The sequence below is a fragment of the Harpia harpyja genome, chromosome 3, assembly GCF_026419915.1.
Source record: "Harpia harpyja isolate bHarHar1 chromosome 3, bHarHar1 primary haplotype, whole genome shotgun sequence".
Taxonomy (NCBI): Eukaryota; Metazoa; Chordata; class Aves; order Accipitriformes; family Accipitridae; genus Harpia; species Harpia harpyja.
In genome coordinates, this window is record NC_068942.1 from 47,857,283 (window position 1) to 47,873,547 (window position 16,265).

At 37.2% G+C, this 16,265-nt stretch overlaps 1 protein-coding gene across 3 annotated transcripts in view; it reads left to right on the forward strand.

Annotated features, from left to right (window-relative positions):
* Positions 1-15,435, forward strand: part of RASGRP1 (RAS guanyl releasing protein 1) — a 42,852-nt gene extending 27,417 nt beyond the window's left edge. The window contains exons 7-18 of one of the 3 annotated variants that reach the window (XR_008234470.1): positions 952-1,125; positions 1,856-1,972; positions 4,026-4,301; positions 6,565-6,645; positions 7,260-7,364; positions 8,393-8,502; positions 8,925-9,069; positions 9,787-9,823; positions 10,434-10,580; positions 12,390-12,763; positions 13,233-13,383; positions 14,226-14,331. Coding sequence is in view for 2 of the 3 variants with exons in the window: in XM_052782482.1 (XP_052638442.1) it covers positions 952-1,125; positions 1,856-1,972; positions 4,026-4,301; positions 6,565-6,645; positions 7,260-7,364; positions 8,393-8,502; positions 8,925-9,069; positions 9,787-9,823; positions 10,434-10,580; positions 12,390-12,763; positions 14,226-14,360 (1,701 nt within the window). In the remaining variant the exon portion in view is untranslated. Of the gene's footprint in view, positions 1-951; positions 1,126-1,855; positions 1,973-4,025; positions 4,302-6,564; positions 6,646-7,259; positions 7,365-8,392; positions 8,503-8,924; positions 9,070-9,786; positions 9,824-10,433; positions 10,581-12,389; positions 12,764-13,232; positions 13,384-14,225 lie in introns of all 3 variants that reach the window. The other 2 variants (XM_052782482.1, XM_052782483.1) reach the window with 2 other exon arrangements.
* Positions 15,436-16,265: the final 830 nt, after the last annotated feature.

A 16,265-nucleotide genomic window follows, 5' to 3' on the forward strand; every position in this document is an offset into this window, starting at 1 on the left:
GCAGAGAGAAAGTGAGAGGGGGAGAGCAAGAAACAAAAAGCAGCTTGACAATTTGCGACCTTTTCTTAAGGATCAATGCCATTCAGCATCTTCTTGTTGCCTTAAGAAAGGAATATGTGTCTATTACAGCTATGAATGTGTTTGGTAAGATGTTAGTGTTAGTGGTCATAGTAAAGAATGGATGTATAAATCCTGTGTCACATTTTATGATGGTTCAAATTCTTGTGTATTCTTGTTAATGGATAAATCAACGGAACGGATAAACATTGTATCAACAAAAACAAATGATTGCTTCTCTTTGATCTTAGTCAGAAGAATGGCTTAAAAAAAATCTATTTGTCACATACAGGTGTCTACTGAACAATTTTAGATCGCTTTGGTTAAATAAGAGAATCTCACAAACTGTATTAAAAATATTAAGGAATCTGTAGCCCTCACTCTTTTAATGGTCTTATCTCAGTTTTATATGAATCTCATTGAACTTGTTTTTGTATTAGCTTAATTCAGAAGTGTGCCCTAGCTACATAAACTGAACACTTCTTTAAACTATCACTGAGTTACTAGATTACACTTTAAACTCAGTTTCACCTTCCCTGAAGAAGCCTAGATGCAATGAATCTATGGATCCACTGAGGCTAGGAGGAAGGCCCCAGTTCTACTTATCCTAGGGTTTATAAGAGCCAAGGCTCCTGAGATATACATGATGCAAATGATGTGATACAAATTAGGGTGAAAAGATGCTTTCAGCTAATTCAATTAGTTGAAGCCTTCTGTTTTGAACTGAATAAAGCTTTGACAAAGGAGAGATTTCAGTCTTATGGATATTTCAGGTGTAAAATATATCTTGTATATTTCATTTGAAAAGCAGACCTGTATCTGCACACAGATCATGAGGTATATGAAACTGTAGATGAGTTTTCGTTTACACCTTTTTTGTTTTTTTTTTTTAAGTTCTCAGATTATCAGAACTACATTGTGAATAGTTGTGTGAAGGAGAATCCAACAATGGAAAGATCAATTGCTCTTTGCAATGGTATCTCTCAGTGGGTGCAGCTAATGGTTCTCAGCAGACCAACACCACAGCTTCGGGCTGAAGTGTTCATCAAGTTCATTCATGTTGCACAGGTCAGTTAAATTTTGACATGTGTGGTTTAAGAGCCCTTTAGTTGCTCTTCCCACACTACTGCTGCAGGGTCAGCTGGGGGTGTTGGCACTGGTCTCCTGGTTCATACATACAGCATGCGTATTTGTGTATGCTGTGGTTTCATACCAAGTACTCAGATATTACAGTGTCATGGCACCATGGCTTTCTCATATCCATTCTGAAGAAATTATTTTCATTGAAAAACTAGACTTGCTTTTGAATCAGCTGGTGAGATTCCAAGCTGTGACTCCGTACCTTTCCAAAGCATGAACCACTATCATGCCTTTGGCCATGATTAGAAGCATTTCTACCAGATATGCCTTACTGGATAGAAGCAGAGCTGCTACGGTCCTATTGATATTCTTTGCATACTAATTCAACTGTAGTCATAACCAAGATAATAGGCAGTGTCTCCTAGTTGTGGTAGAGTGTGGGATGTGGTAGAGTGTGGGAAGAGGGAGAAGTACTGAGGAAGTACTTTGAAGACTTACTGTATTGGCATAATTAATACCTGAACAGTAGAATAAGTACATGTTACACCCAGTAAAATAACAACTCATTACCAAAATGAATGAAATCAAATGGATAGTGGCACAAAACTTGTAAGACTTTAGAGGAAGACAATAGAGGCAATGTAGAATTGGGATGTGCATATTGAACAACTTGAACCTTTAAATAATAAATACTAATTTTTTTTATATGTCAACACAGAAGCTCCACCAACTGCAGAATTTCAATACATTAATGGCAGTGATAGGAGGTCTTTGTCACAGTTCCATTTCCAGACTCAAGGAAACAAGCTCATGTGTTCCTCATGATGTAATTAAGGTTGGTATAGCTCCTCTAAGTTTTACAAATAAGTTAACCTTTAACTTTTTTGTCATCGCACACACAAAAACCAACCTTACTTCATTGGATAAGGTGGAGAGAAAGACAGAAAAAAAGAAAAAGGAAGATTTCCTTTGGTTTTGAAGGGTTTTTCTTTGTCTTTTCATCTCTACGATACCAGTTACTCCTTCACTTCCAACCCCACCTTTCTTCAAGATTTGTACAGCTTCTCTAAAGTTTCTCTTAATACTCAGATGTGACAGGCTGCATTTCCATCTATATGCAGTAGTGCAGAGTAGTATTCAAACACAAAAGCAGAGAATTGGATCCTAGAACATTTGAGAACAAAACTATTGTCATCCATAGCAACATTAACCATCCTGAGTCTATGGAATGCTAGCACAGAGCTCTACACTTTGAGTTTAAAACTGAAAGGATTGGTTTTGTTCATCTGATCTTTCCCTATGACAGATTTTATCTAGTTCAGACTTGAACAAACAGCTCTAATACACACATTATAATGCAGTGGAATGTTAGGAATCAGTTGTAATTTCCAATTAAATTCTTGTGAAATACAGATGGATATATTTTTTGCTGAGATTCTGGCTACTAAAACTGTGAAGGAAAGCATATTTTCTAGCAATGAAATGGCTTCTTAAGAGACTTCTTAAGAGACTAATATGCTTTATTATTTTATCTTGTTTGGGGCCTGAAAGATTTCATACAGGTATCTAATGAACCTGATTCAAATTGTTCAACAAGTTCAAAACAGTTGCTCACCACTCGCTGACCAATGCCCAGTTAGTTCCCGAGCAGTGTTCTGCCCCCCAGACAACCCCCCCCAGTTTATATACTGGGCATGATGTCACATAGAATGGAATATTCCTTTGGTCAGTTTGGGTCAGCTGTCCTGGCTGTGTTCTCTCCCAACTTTTTGTGCCCCTCCAGCCTTCTTGCTGGCTGGGCATGAGAAGCTGGAAAATCCTTAACTTAGTATAAGCACTACTTAGCAACAACTGAAAACATCAGCGTGTTATCAACATTACTCTCATACTGAACCCAAAACATAACACTATACCAGCTACTAGAAAGAAAATTAACTCTATCCCAGCCAAAACCAGGGCAAGGATCTATAAAACCAGTTAGCAAGCTTATTTTAGAAGCATGCTGTTTTACAAATTTTGTCATTATGAGGAGTGGACTACATATGTGTCCATCATTTGAATAACTTTTTGCATCAAGAAATTGTATACAAGTGCTAAGAGAAAGCAGGTAAGTAAAAGCTGGTAATTAATGACTTGGGAGCACACTTTAAAGTTTAATTGTAACAAACAGTTTGTAAAGGTTAAAAATCAAGGGGTTAGACAGGAACTTCTGCAAGAAAACATTGGTCTGTTGATTTTATAGTGTTGAGTCAGCTTTGTACCTGTATAGTTTTAAACAAGGGAAATATTTATACTGCTAGACTTATGATTAATTTGGCCTTTACAACAAGTCCAATATATTGTTTCTTCTTCACTTCCATGGAAAAAAAGTTTTCTTAAAAGCACAGATGTGCCACCTTGAACTGTAATAGGAGTTCTGGTCACACTGTGATGGGACCATAGCACAACGTAGGGTTTCTTAGCCAGGACTTTCCAATTCCAGCAATTCCAGATGGTGAGATGGAGGCCAGAGATGTGCATTCCACATTTGAAGGTGAAGATGGTTGCTTTTATGAAGGTCAGAGAGCTTGTGCTGTGCTTATGCATTAACTGCATACACATGCCCTTGATTTGAGAGGATCCTATTTCTTTTCATTGACTAAATAAGGAATGTAGGAAGACCAGCATTATAGATTAGGCTGTAGATTAACTATCTATAATTACATATTCAGATAGTTAAATTAGGTGAGGTGAATACCTAGATTTCATTTGAAGCCTAAAGTTTTAAAATCCATTTCAAGAGTCATTGTGAGTAAACCCTTAACAATAACACAGGAAATTCTTGTGCTGTATGACCAGAACAAAACCAGTAACCGATTTTGATTTTTTTGTTTTCTTTTTATTTTTAGGTGTTTAATGAAATGACAGAACTGCTTTCATCTTACAGAAATTATGATAGTTACCGACGTGCCTATAACGAGTGCAGTAACTTTAAGATCCCAATCCTTGGGGTCCACCTGAAAGACTTGATATCACTTTATGAGGGCATGCCAGACTACTTGGAGGACAAAAAAATTAACATATACAAACTATACTCTCTGTATAACCATATAAATGAGCTGATACAACTCCAGGAAATGCCACTTCCCCTGGAGGCTAATATGGACCTTGTTCATTTGCTTACAGTAAGTCTGTTAGATGAGATAAATACCTCCATTTAAAAAATAATTTCATATATCTGTCAAACAACTAAGTAGAGAATTCCATTAACTATAAATACATAATATCATAAGATTTATTTTTGTTTTCCCTTAAGGAAATGTACAATAATAGAAGAAGAGAAAAAGTTAGTGATACTGATTTATCTGGCAGCAAGGGTGAGGTACCAGTTCAGCAGTATGCTTCCAATTATTTCTGTAAAGGAAGGAAATGTTTCTTTCTGCTTCGCTATAGTAGTATGCATTCTCTCTGTACTTTCACTAAGGAAGCGCTCTGAATCTTCCGCTGATTAAGCCTAAGTAGGGAGAAAGGTAGAAAGCTTCCTTACATGCACCTTGGAGGCAGAAGATTGCATACAGAGCTTTCTTGTGTTGAACATACAAACTTTCACTTTTTAAAGTTCAGTCCCTCAAGATGTGTAAGGTTAACATACCATATTTCTAGCCAAATTTCTTCTGGTACTAAAAAACTGTCTGACATAAATGTTAGTCAAATATAGTTGTATTACTCTTCCAGTCATATCTAGTCAGTGCCACATTACTAACAAAATTGATACTACCTAGGACCTATGTCACAACAATAGTTTTAGCTTCTCCTAGTAAGTTAAAATACTACCTTTTATTAAAATAGTACATCTACCTTTCTTGTTTCTCAGTTTTGTTTGGCCTTAACAAGTACCTCAGCTTGGAAAAACTAGATAGGCTGCTTCCACTTTCTGGTTACAAGTCCTGTTTTAGCAAAAAGCTAATGGATGAAAACGGTTATGTGCTTGAGGTTATTTGTTCTCTCTGGGAGCACTCGTGTGTGAAATTAGGCACGTATGCCCAGGGCCTGAAATAGAGCTACATAAAGTGGTGAATTTCTTCCTGCTAAATGTTTTAAATGTTTTGTCTCAAATTATTGTAAGTCCCTTTTTTTTTTTTTCCTAAGTGTTTGATAAAAATGGTTATTACAAATATGTAGAACTTTGGCCACAATTTCATGCTGCTGTATATGACAGGACATAAATTAAAAGAAATAATTCATTTCAAAGCAGGAGCTTCTGATGAACTAACATTTCAGGGCACATAATTTTTGTGTTTCTCTGATTTTTCCAACAGTCTTTCTCCTTCTGTTTCCCTTTAGTCATATGCTTTCCCATTAGCAGGCAAATCAGTTTGAAGAGGTATTAATAATTACATACATAAGTTAATAATTCATAGAGGTATTGTAACATTTGGACTTTTGGTTTTTGAGTGTCAGAAACTACTTTAAGATTTCCCCAATAATCTAACATTGTTCACTATTATGACTACAACAGTAATTCTTGCAGTTGTTCACAAGAAAGTTATTGCATATCTGCAGTTTTGGTAAGGTTATTAATTGGATAAACCAGCGTATTTTGGTTTCTTAATTTATATCCATATGAATGCCGCAATCTTGGCTCTCTGTAACAAGTTTATATTTTCTTTGGACTTGCTATGGATTGAGGCTTGTAACACATTTACGTCTGGCTTTTCTATTCAATCACGTCTAGTGTGAATATTATCGTGTGAATGTTATCATGTAAATATTCAAAAAGTGTCATGTTACCTGTCTTCAATCTTAGCTTGAAATTTGTTTCCAGTCCATAAAATATTTGCTATACTATTTTCCAGGACACATGCAAAATCAAAGGTATAAATTTGATAATTTTTTCAAATTCCGTTATTTATCCAGGTGTAATGTTTCTTGCTTTACATAACTGCTGTTGACAGCTAAAGGTTCTCACTAAATATATGCAAGTCCATCTTTTATCCTCATCATATACTTAGTTCAATGTGGTCACAGCTGGATTGGATAAATAAGACGTTTAAACAAGAGTTTTCTGAGAATTTGAGTTGGTGGACAGTTTCATTGGAATGGTGCTTTTGTGCTTTGTTGCATGATAGATCACTTGAATATTATGGGAGTAACATTTTTTTGCAAGTTACTTATTAACTGACTGCTAATTATGCCTATAGTCACTTACTGTGCTAATGACTGTAGCTGTGTAATGTTACAGATTTCCAGATAATGGCAATAATAGTCTGGAATTTAGAAATGTACCCATTTCAAATCACTGTGAACACCTGTGCAGCTCAAATGCATTTTTTCTATGTGCAACCTAAATTAAAAGTTAATCCACCAAAAAATACTAATGCATGCCACAAGCAAGTTTATCAAGTAGCAGTGACTCTTTTGGGCTTAAACTAATGTGTTTGTTTTCAGCTGTCCCTTGATCTTTACTACACAGAAGATGAAATTTATGAGCTTTCATATGCACGAGAGCCACGAAGTCACCGAGCTGCTGTAAGGGCCTTTACAGATTCTTAACAAAAAGATTTTTTTGATGAGTAATGTAACTTTTATCCCTTGCATTCTTTTTATTTTATTTTATGCTAAATTGAAAACATTTTAGCTTTACAGACTGAGCAAAATCTGTTAAAGCATAAATTGTTTGGTTGATGAAGCCTAAGCTAGAATATATGGGAGAGTTTACACCATATCAGGTTTTATAATATGAACACAAACACAAATGAAGTTACTTGCGTAGAGATATGACATCAGGCTCAATCTTGGAAACTGATACTGATTCTTTAAAATGAAGAATTCTGATGTGATTCAAATGATGAAACCCATGAGTATTATATTGTAGTTTTATTCCTGTTTTATAAATACAGAACAGACAGTGAATTTACAGGGCTGTCAGTGAACTGTGACAATTTAAGGAACGACCACTGTTTTGGACAGTTCAGGGAAGAGCTTCCTCTGAAGTACCACGTAATTATCAAAAGTATCCTGTTGGGTCCAACAGGCCATTTTTGCAGTCCTGTATCACATAGTCCACTGTCACAAACGAAAGAAGTGTAATAACGAAAATCTTTCTATGTGGTAGTAATGAAGTTCCATTCAATTTATTCTAGCCTTTGACACCTTCCAGACCACCAGTAGTTGCAGACTGGGCCTCAGGAGTAGCCCCAAAACCCGATCCAAAAACCATCAGCAAACATGTTCAGAGGATGGTAGATGTAAGTACGGTTGGCCCGTTTACCTTACATATCAGTTGTAGCCTTAATCTCTAGGTATGAGAAGATACAAAGAAGGGAAGAATTAGTGGACACATTCAGAGTTGTGCCGAGTTTGTAAGCACTTCCGTCCTCACAAATAGATATTTCTGTGTAGCTGTAAATAGCAGCAGCAGCCTGTGAGGCATGCAAGGAAATTCCTTAAATGCCTAAGGAGTCACTGGGGAGTGTGAATGCTGGTTTGCGTACTTCCAGAGTCATTCTTCCAAGGAGCCAGGGAGTCCATTTCTATCAGGGACTCCAACATCATGTTTTGTGGAGTCTGAAAGTGGGCCCCTCAATGGCTTTGTTACTAGCAGCCATTGCTCTTTCTCTCTCTTTTGGGTCACCTGCTTTACTGGAAACCATCAAGTAAGCTCAGGTGATTGATTCCAAAACTGATGGGGAGAGAGAGAGGTTAAGAGTTTGTCTTTGCATCCCTGCTTCATCTCTTTTCCTTCTAAACATTTATGATATTGCTAGGTATCCTTTGATACATGTTTTGGAATATATTTCTAAATTTGGCTTAGGTATGCTCCTTGCCTTAGGGCCAGAGACAAACAGTAATGTTCCACAAGTGGAAATAGGTGTCTACATAACCATTCTGTCATATAACTACTTTTCACATAATACCGACCTGATGAAATAAGCTAGGCAGCTACACTGATTCAGCTACAGAGATCATCACTGAGAGGGCTAACTGAGAGCATTAGTACAAGTTGTATATGTAGGCCTGGACATAATGATATTAAAGCAAAACTGAAAAATAGCTGTCATTGTGTAGTGAAGCATTTAGTCCAGCCTATGTTAACTTATCTACATTTTGCTACAAATCAAGAAATTGTAATGCTGCTTTAGTAGTTAGACTGTTGCACTGTTTAATAGATACTGGGAGAAAGTGGGAGAGGAAATCCATAAATATTGTGGAGACTTTCTAAAATGGTAATTCAGCTCATCCTCATTATAAACTATTCTACTATTATCTTGCACAGTCTGTCTTCAAAAATTATGACCATGATCAGGATGGCTACATTTCCCAGGAAGAATTTGAAAAGATAGCTGCCAGTTTTCCATTCTCATTTTGTGTAATGGCTAAGGACTGGTGAGTACCTAGTTCTGCTTATCAACTTTATAGCATCTGTTTTGGGAGGGGTTTTGGGGTTTTTGTGTTTAAATTTTATTTCTGTCATTCCTATGGTAAAATCATCCTCTTCACCCACAAATAGAAGTGAAAACATAACTGACAAAAGCATCTTCTGAATGTATTGTGGATGACATCTTCATGAGCTTGCAGCAGTGGTAACCAGGCTGATGTAGAAGAAGAACAGATATTAGAAAAAGAAACTTTTTTTTTGAACAATATTCAGTATATACTTTGGGAGCTGTTGACAAGATTACTGAGATCACTGTAGTTTTTGGCCCATGAAACTATTGCCATTTTAAATTGTGAAGATATGTTTAATTCTCCTTATGCTTTTAAGAAAAATGTATGTCTCACAAACAACTTTTCTTGTTTATTTCCAGGGAAGGTCTGATTAGCAGGGAGGAAATAACAGCTTACTTTATGAGGGCTAGCTCAATCTATTCCAAATTAGGACTTGGCTTTTCTCACAACTTCCAAGAGACCACTTACTTAAGGCCTACTTTCTGCGACAACTGTGCTGGATTTGTAAGCTTACTTTTTAGTATATTATGTTAATGTTGTTTGGAATAATGCCTTTTTTTTACCTCATAATCACCATATGTCATATACAGAAAGGATGTATATAAAACGCCAGTGAAGCTATATAGGACAGCAAGCTTCTGCCTGCGTAGCTATTTAAGGTACCCTTTACACCTTTCTTGGCAGTACTATTACCTGTTTAAACATGGCTCCTACCTTGTGGTGTTTAGTTGTGTCACCTTCTCAGGCAAGACTTCCAAATCCAGAGCCTTCCACTCCATGGGGCTGTTAGAACGCATGTCCTGGTAGAGACATGACATGCCCCCTGCCTATGGCAGAGAAAGATCTAGTAAAACTGACTGTCCTACCAATCCCCAGTTTAGCTGGGATCAAACAAGGGTGCTGAGATAGAATTCTCCCATCTACTTCAGCTCCACAACTTCTCTGGGGCTGTCAGATCTGCTGATATATTCATTAGAGACTAGCTTAAGGTATTTTGTTTGTGACTGAGGAACACACATAACATATTCTGTTTACCTTATGCTAAAGAGGTAAATAGTTCATATCTTGACCTCACCATTAAAAGGGTAGAAACCCAAGATATTCTGCAAATGTTCAGATCTTAAAAGTGAGTGGAGCTTTTGGTGGATTTTTATATCTGGAGGTATCAAATGTGCAGAGAAAGATTTTAATACATAGTCTTTCTGTTTGTTTGAATTTCAGCTATGGGGAGTCATTAAACAAGGATACAGATGCAAAGGTAAGGTACTTTATAATTTTAATTTTAATCTATAATTGATGGTGAATGACAAAAAACCCTGATCATCCTGAGATCAATTGCTGTGTCTATGGACCTATTTAATCTGACCTCTCAGGGAGGAGAATACTGATTCAAGAATAGTATGGCAGACAGATGGTCCAGAAGAAATGCAAAGATGAAGGAACTAAAAACCGATAGCTCTAACCCTTTGCAAAACATAACTGAATTCAAGAGGGTTTGGGAACAAACCCCTTCTATTCAAAAGGGGGCAAACACCAATACTGTGAAAACCGTGCAGCACATTCACAACATGTATTTTGCAGAGTTTTCTTCCTCATACAGGTATTTGCTTTCTCTGCAACTCTTACAGTCAGAACACTGTTGCGACTGAATGTTGCTGTTTTGTATTTTCACAGTGAAAAGGAGTTTGAGATGTATATAGCAAAGGGATGTCGTTGGTCTGTTTACCAGATGTATGTTGTAACAGGTAATGCATGTAGAGAACACCAAAGAAGCTTTCTTGCTTCTTGGGGAGGCAACATAGTGTGAGAGCTGATCTTAGATGCTACAACAGAGCCACTGAATCATGTAAACTTTGTTTTGTTTACAGACTGTGGAATGAACTGTCACAAGCAATGCAAAGACCTGGTTGTGATAGAGTGCAAGCGAAGACCCAAAACTTCAGTTGCAGACAACAGCCCAACATCGGCTCTTGCTTCAAGCCTCTGCCCAGTAGGAGTCAAAGAGCAATTCCATGGTGAGAAAAGATCACATTAAAAAGATTAAAAGATGTAGATAATCTTTCCTTTGCTTCTTTTTTCTTTTAAAGCTGAGTTGTAGAGCATCGTTTTAGGTTTTGTTAGTTAACTGCAGTGATTTATCAACATACAAACTAGAAACAGGTGTAAGTGAGCCTGTACCAAGTAACACCATTCCAGTTCTAGTCTGAATAAATAAGGACTCCCTTTCTGGGAGATCTCTTGTCACACTACACAACGTGTGGTGCACAGATTCTACGAAAACTGAGTAAATCTTCTGCTAGACTCTCATGAGAACTAGATGATATGAACTGAACAGCTGACAGGTACCCTTAACTCACTTACTTTGTGACAAGCAGGTCTTGGTACACTCCAGTTTTTACCACTGTTGTCACATTAAGCAACTACTGCACTACTACAGTTCTGACTCAGATTTCAATCTGGAGTTTATAAATTCAGTTTACTTACGTATCTATGTGCTAGGAAAACCAAGAGCTAATTGTGTTTATTTTTTCCACTTCAGTAGCTGAATCTACAACTCCTCTTTGTCTATCCATCTTTCATTTAATCAGAAATGAAAAATTACACCTCTGTTCTTTTCCCCTTATATCAAACAAGCTGTATAAATTTTTCATATTGTGTATTACCATGTGGGCCTCCAAAGGAGGAAGAGTTGTCCTTGAATAAGACCTCAGGCTACTTTTGTTTTGCTTTTCTTTTGATGTTCCAACTCTCTCCATACTCACTTTCTTTGAATTTCTCTCCTGCTCTTTGCCTGTATCTAACATTCTTCAAATCTATTTCTTGCTACTTTGATATCCATCTTTTGTGTTATATTTAAGATTCATACTGCTGCAATCCATCTTAGGCTTCCTATTAGCATTTATATAGAGCACAATGCAGCCAGTTTCCCTTGATAACTGACCATGTGCATTTCTCTGATTGCACCTGTAATGGCTGAAGCACTGCATAATAACCACCGTGTAGGATGCTTATAAAGAGATTGAACCATAGTGTGTTGCCCCATCATCACCTAGTGTGCCAGAACGTGGTACCTCTCAGCACTACATCATGCTGAAGAATGAGAATTCAGGTCTAGGTTGAAGGTGTAAGCCTCATCTGTTCATCCATATTCTCATTTAATTCCCCAGAGCCTGCCGCAGCTACTGCACTGACTTTGTTCTTTCTCCTCATGTGTGTGAACATTCAGTCTCATTTTGTTTTCTTCCCAACAACAGAAATTACTTTATCTGAAAAAGGTCTTTTTAAATCCTTTAATCACGTCTCTGGCCCACTGCTTCCAACATTGTGGTTCCCCCTGCCCCAGTTTTTACTTTTAACTGCAAAAGCAAAAGTATTTTAGGATGACCTATAGAAAAACAGTGTAAAACTAAAACCATCATTATTTCACCTTTATAAAATGCATGAGATGAGTTGTATCTTACAGCTGCAAGTTGTGATAACGCTGAACTAACACCCCGGTTTAATCTTCCAGCCCAATCACTAAGATCAATGGTCTACATAAAACCTCTTAGCCATCTAGAGGTTTTTCTTTAGCTGACCTTGGTGGCACACCTGTTTTCCTCTTACTGATCCATATTTATGTTACTGAGACAAGGCAAAGAGTTGTTCCAAGAGACACAACATTGAGAAACCTCCAGTGACACCTATTTTGGAGAGCAATGAATGTAAAATCAATAAAGAATAAATGTTGGTTTATTTATTTAAATCATGTTTAATTACTGTGCCTCCTGTTTCTCCTTTCCTGGGATAAGATCTTGACTGAATTTACTATATATATTCTACAGGACAAGAAGAAGGACCGTTCGCATTTCCTAATGGAGAAGTAGTGGAACACAATGAAGACAGCAAGGACCGAACCATTATGCTCATGGGTTCCTCAGCTCAGAAAATCTCAGTGAGACTGAAACCAGCTGTGGTTCATAAAGGTACACAGACTGATCACGTACTGCTGGCTGGTGATGTATCTCGTAGGCAGACAGAGAAGAAAGAACATAGGATGCCAGAAAATCCTTATCTCCAGGCAGCTCCACCATCCCCACGTCCAAGCCCCATTCTAGGCCGCAAAAAGGCGTATGTTAAATGGGAAAACAAGGACTCCAGCCAGAAAATGAAGGAGGAGCATCACAGCTGTAAACCCTCATACCAGGAACTTGAGCAGGTACAGACATGATGAAACAAATTCTATTTTACACAACAGTACCATAAAGTGGTTGGAGGGTGTAGGGTAGCGGCTGGGTGGGAAGGTGTCACCTTACTCCAGGGTAATTAATTGCCAGAACAATCCATGAGTGGCATCATAAATTCTTAGCCACTTTTACTCTAGCAATGCTTCACTTCAAGCATAAATTTTAGTACTAGCATAGGGCTTAGGAGATACATTTTGAAGCCCTTGTTATGATTACACTGATCCCTGTCAGTCTTAAAAGTGACAGGCACGAATGTGAACATAATCCAATCACTTAGAACAGGATGGAACTCCATAAAACAAGTAACAGTCCCAAATTTCTTCCTGCTTTTGGTGGCCTCTGCTTCCCTAAGAGACAGAATATATGGGGTGGGGAGGGTGGGGAGCTCTGCTTTTGTTCAACTGACAGTAAATCCCTTCTTTTTTTTTTGATAACTTTAAGTCACCAAGAAATTTTGCTGTGTGAACAGACAGGATGCCTCTTGCTAGATTTCACCTGCATCAGCCCAGTTGTGGCTCACCTTGCTCTACAAGTGTTCTGACAAAGTAGCTATTCATAAGGCTGTGTCACCTCAGATTTGGCCCAAATTCAGGTTTGTAGAAACAACACCTTTCCAGACCGATTAAAGAGACTATCACAATATCAACAATGCAGCTGATAGATGGATCTAGATATGATTATGAGAAACAAAGGCAGACTTATTTTCATACTTTACTCATTACTATTGCTATTCTGAGATGGACCAACATGGAAGCAGTCCAACAACAGGACCACAGCCTGATCTTAGAATGATCAGTGTAACTTTCAAAGTATCCTTCATTGTTGATAAAATGAGCTCATCTTTTATGAAAGATGATTGGTTTATTAAGACAGAGATTAAGACAATGAGCAAGAGTTCTCCAGTACAGACCAATTCTCTTCAGTCAACAGTACATTCAGTATAGATAAGGATGTGAAGTGTGGATGTACTTGTAAGAACTGGTTCTTTAAAATGTCCCATTCATGCGAGTCCCACAATTTACGCTTCTCCTTGCTCCCTCAGCAGATCCCGACCTCAATTACTGAACAGCAGCTGATGTTATAAATTAATGTCTTAGATTATTGTACATCAATTTCTGCATTAGTAGAGCAGTAAAGTGTGAGCTGTGTTCTTGTTTCCCCTAGATTACTGCTGCTATGACAGGAGCAGTGGAGGATGCATAAATACAGGTTGTGGATATGACATCAGATACCAGCTGCTGCAAAGTTTTAAAAGTATACACAAAGGATAGACCAGTGACTATTGAAACGTTCAAATAAGTTACTGGTTCTGTTCCACTGATAAGAGCTACTTACGTTTATGTCAGTCAACCTAAACATACAACCAGAGAGTCCTGAAACAAATTCAAAATGAAATACCATTCTCTATTTTTTTTTGTTTGTTTGTTTGTTTAGGAAAGAAATATTCTAAAGGCAGACAATGAAGGTTTAAAGATCCAACTGGAACAAGCACATAAAACAATCGAATCTCTCACAATCCAGAGAAGAAGCTATGTAGTCGACAACCCACAACACAGAGACTGCTCCTAGCAGACAAGAGAGGAAATCTCCTATGGAAGAATGTAAGACTGAAGGAGGGGTTGTGATAAAGCTGCTTTTACCACATGAACTGGAAAGAGAGTCTGAAGGATGTTATACAGAAATACTCTCTTTACTCAACCCATTTCCATATTAAACATACACTCCCAAATGTACAAATCCATTCCTTTGACTTAAGGTAATTTAGCATTATGTGTGCAATGAAAATAGTATTTTCTGGGTTTGCTTTTAAAAGGAGTGACATTGTTGCTGGAGTTTCTGTTCATGATGAAGACCATGCGGATTCCCCAGTGACTTGGCTGCCAGCAGCACACCTTACTCTACAAGTGTTCTGACAAAATAGCTATTCATAAGACTCTGTCACCTCAGATTTGGCCCAAATTCAGGTTTGTAGGAACAAATGTTTGATAAAGCAGAGTATTTAATTAAAACTGTAGAAATATTCCATTAAGAGAAACAATTCCTTCTCATTGTGGCTGAAACCAATTAAAATCATGAAGTGAACTGTCAACTTTATTTCCAAAGTTTAACAAGAACATTAAAATAAGTAGTTAAGCTAATGATATTTGATTATCTGATTCTTAGACTTTGTTAAGATAAACTGACAATTTTTTTAAACCTCTTTCAGAGCTTTAGAAGTCCTGCTGCTCAAATGCTTACCTCTGTTAAGGTAAAATAGATGAGACTATAAAGAGTTTATATTGAATACTGCTTCCATTTTTGTGTTCCATGCCACAGCTTGGAACACTTAGCCCTACTTCTTTGGCTTAAGGGATAACTTGCTGTCCACGTATGGTAGATACGGGACAAGGCTGATTATTTTTCTGTCATGTCAAAGTGGATGCCATTGTTGAGTAGAACCTTGAGGGCCATATTATGAGGGAAACTGTACAGTAATTCCAGTGCAACAGTTACTGTATTCCATAGCTCCTAACAGCTTCTGGTTCTAACCAAGGTTTCTCCATTTTCTCTCTCCTAGATTTCACATGCACTTTAGGTAAAGAGTCAAGATAAGTGTGCTCTTATGTGTGTAAATTTTGTACAATAAAAGGTGCTAGGAAGGTAACTTTAGTTTTCTTAAAGCTATGAAGTGTACATATTGTTAAGAGACAAAAAAACCAGTCTTTCAAGTTACTGATAAATCTACCTGTCAGAATAGCTGATTTTAAAATTGCATTTGCATTCCAAGAGAATCTGTACACTTACAGTTGTATAAAACTTGCTTGCATTTATCAGCCATTTGTCATCACACATTTAAACATCAGAAACTTATGACTTCAATGTATTTACATACAAAGTCCACTTAATGCTCCTCAAAACTTGTAAGTTACAAGTCCATTATAGATTGAAACATAGTCAACCTATTATAATAGCATGGGTGCTTTGTGTTCAAAGTGGTATAAATGTATGTTCCATCCATAATTTATGGTCATTATCAAGTATATGAATGCTTTATTTATAAAAAAAGTCCATTTGAAACCACTTGCCAGTTTAGTCATTCTAAATTCTTGTTTTGAACTTGGATTGTGCTTGCACCTCCATGTATAAGTAAAAACAAATGGAGGGAAATAGTATTAGTAGTGGTAGTAGTAGATTTTGTTACCTTTCTGTAAATAACTGAAATGCATAGGACAAAAACCAGCAGCTGTGAAGATTGTGCAGCTTTTTTTTCTCATACACTAAACCTGAATTATTAACAATTAACATGGAATTGCACTTTGATCAATGAAGCAATCAGAATGGCTTTCAGGTCGTGTCTGCAAACTTGCTTTGCCCATTTTCTGTAAGCTTCTTGATTATGTCCTCTGTTCAGGGAACCACAGCAAGGCATATTTCTAATAGGCATTTAGCAAATAAAAGTCTGTTTCTGCAACAACTAAAATAAAAGTTGAATAT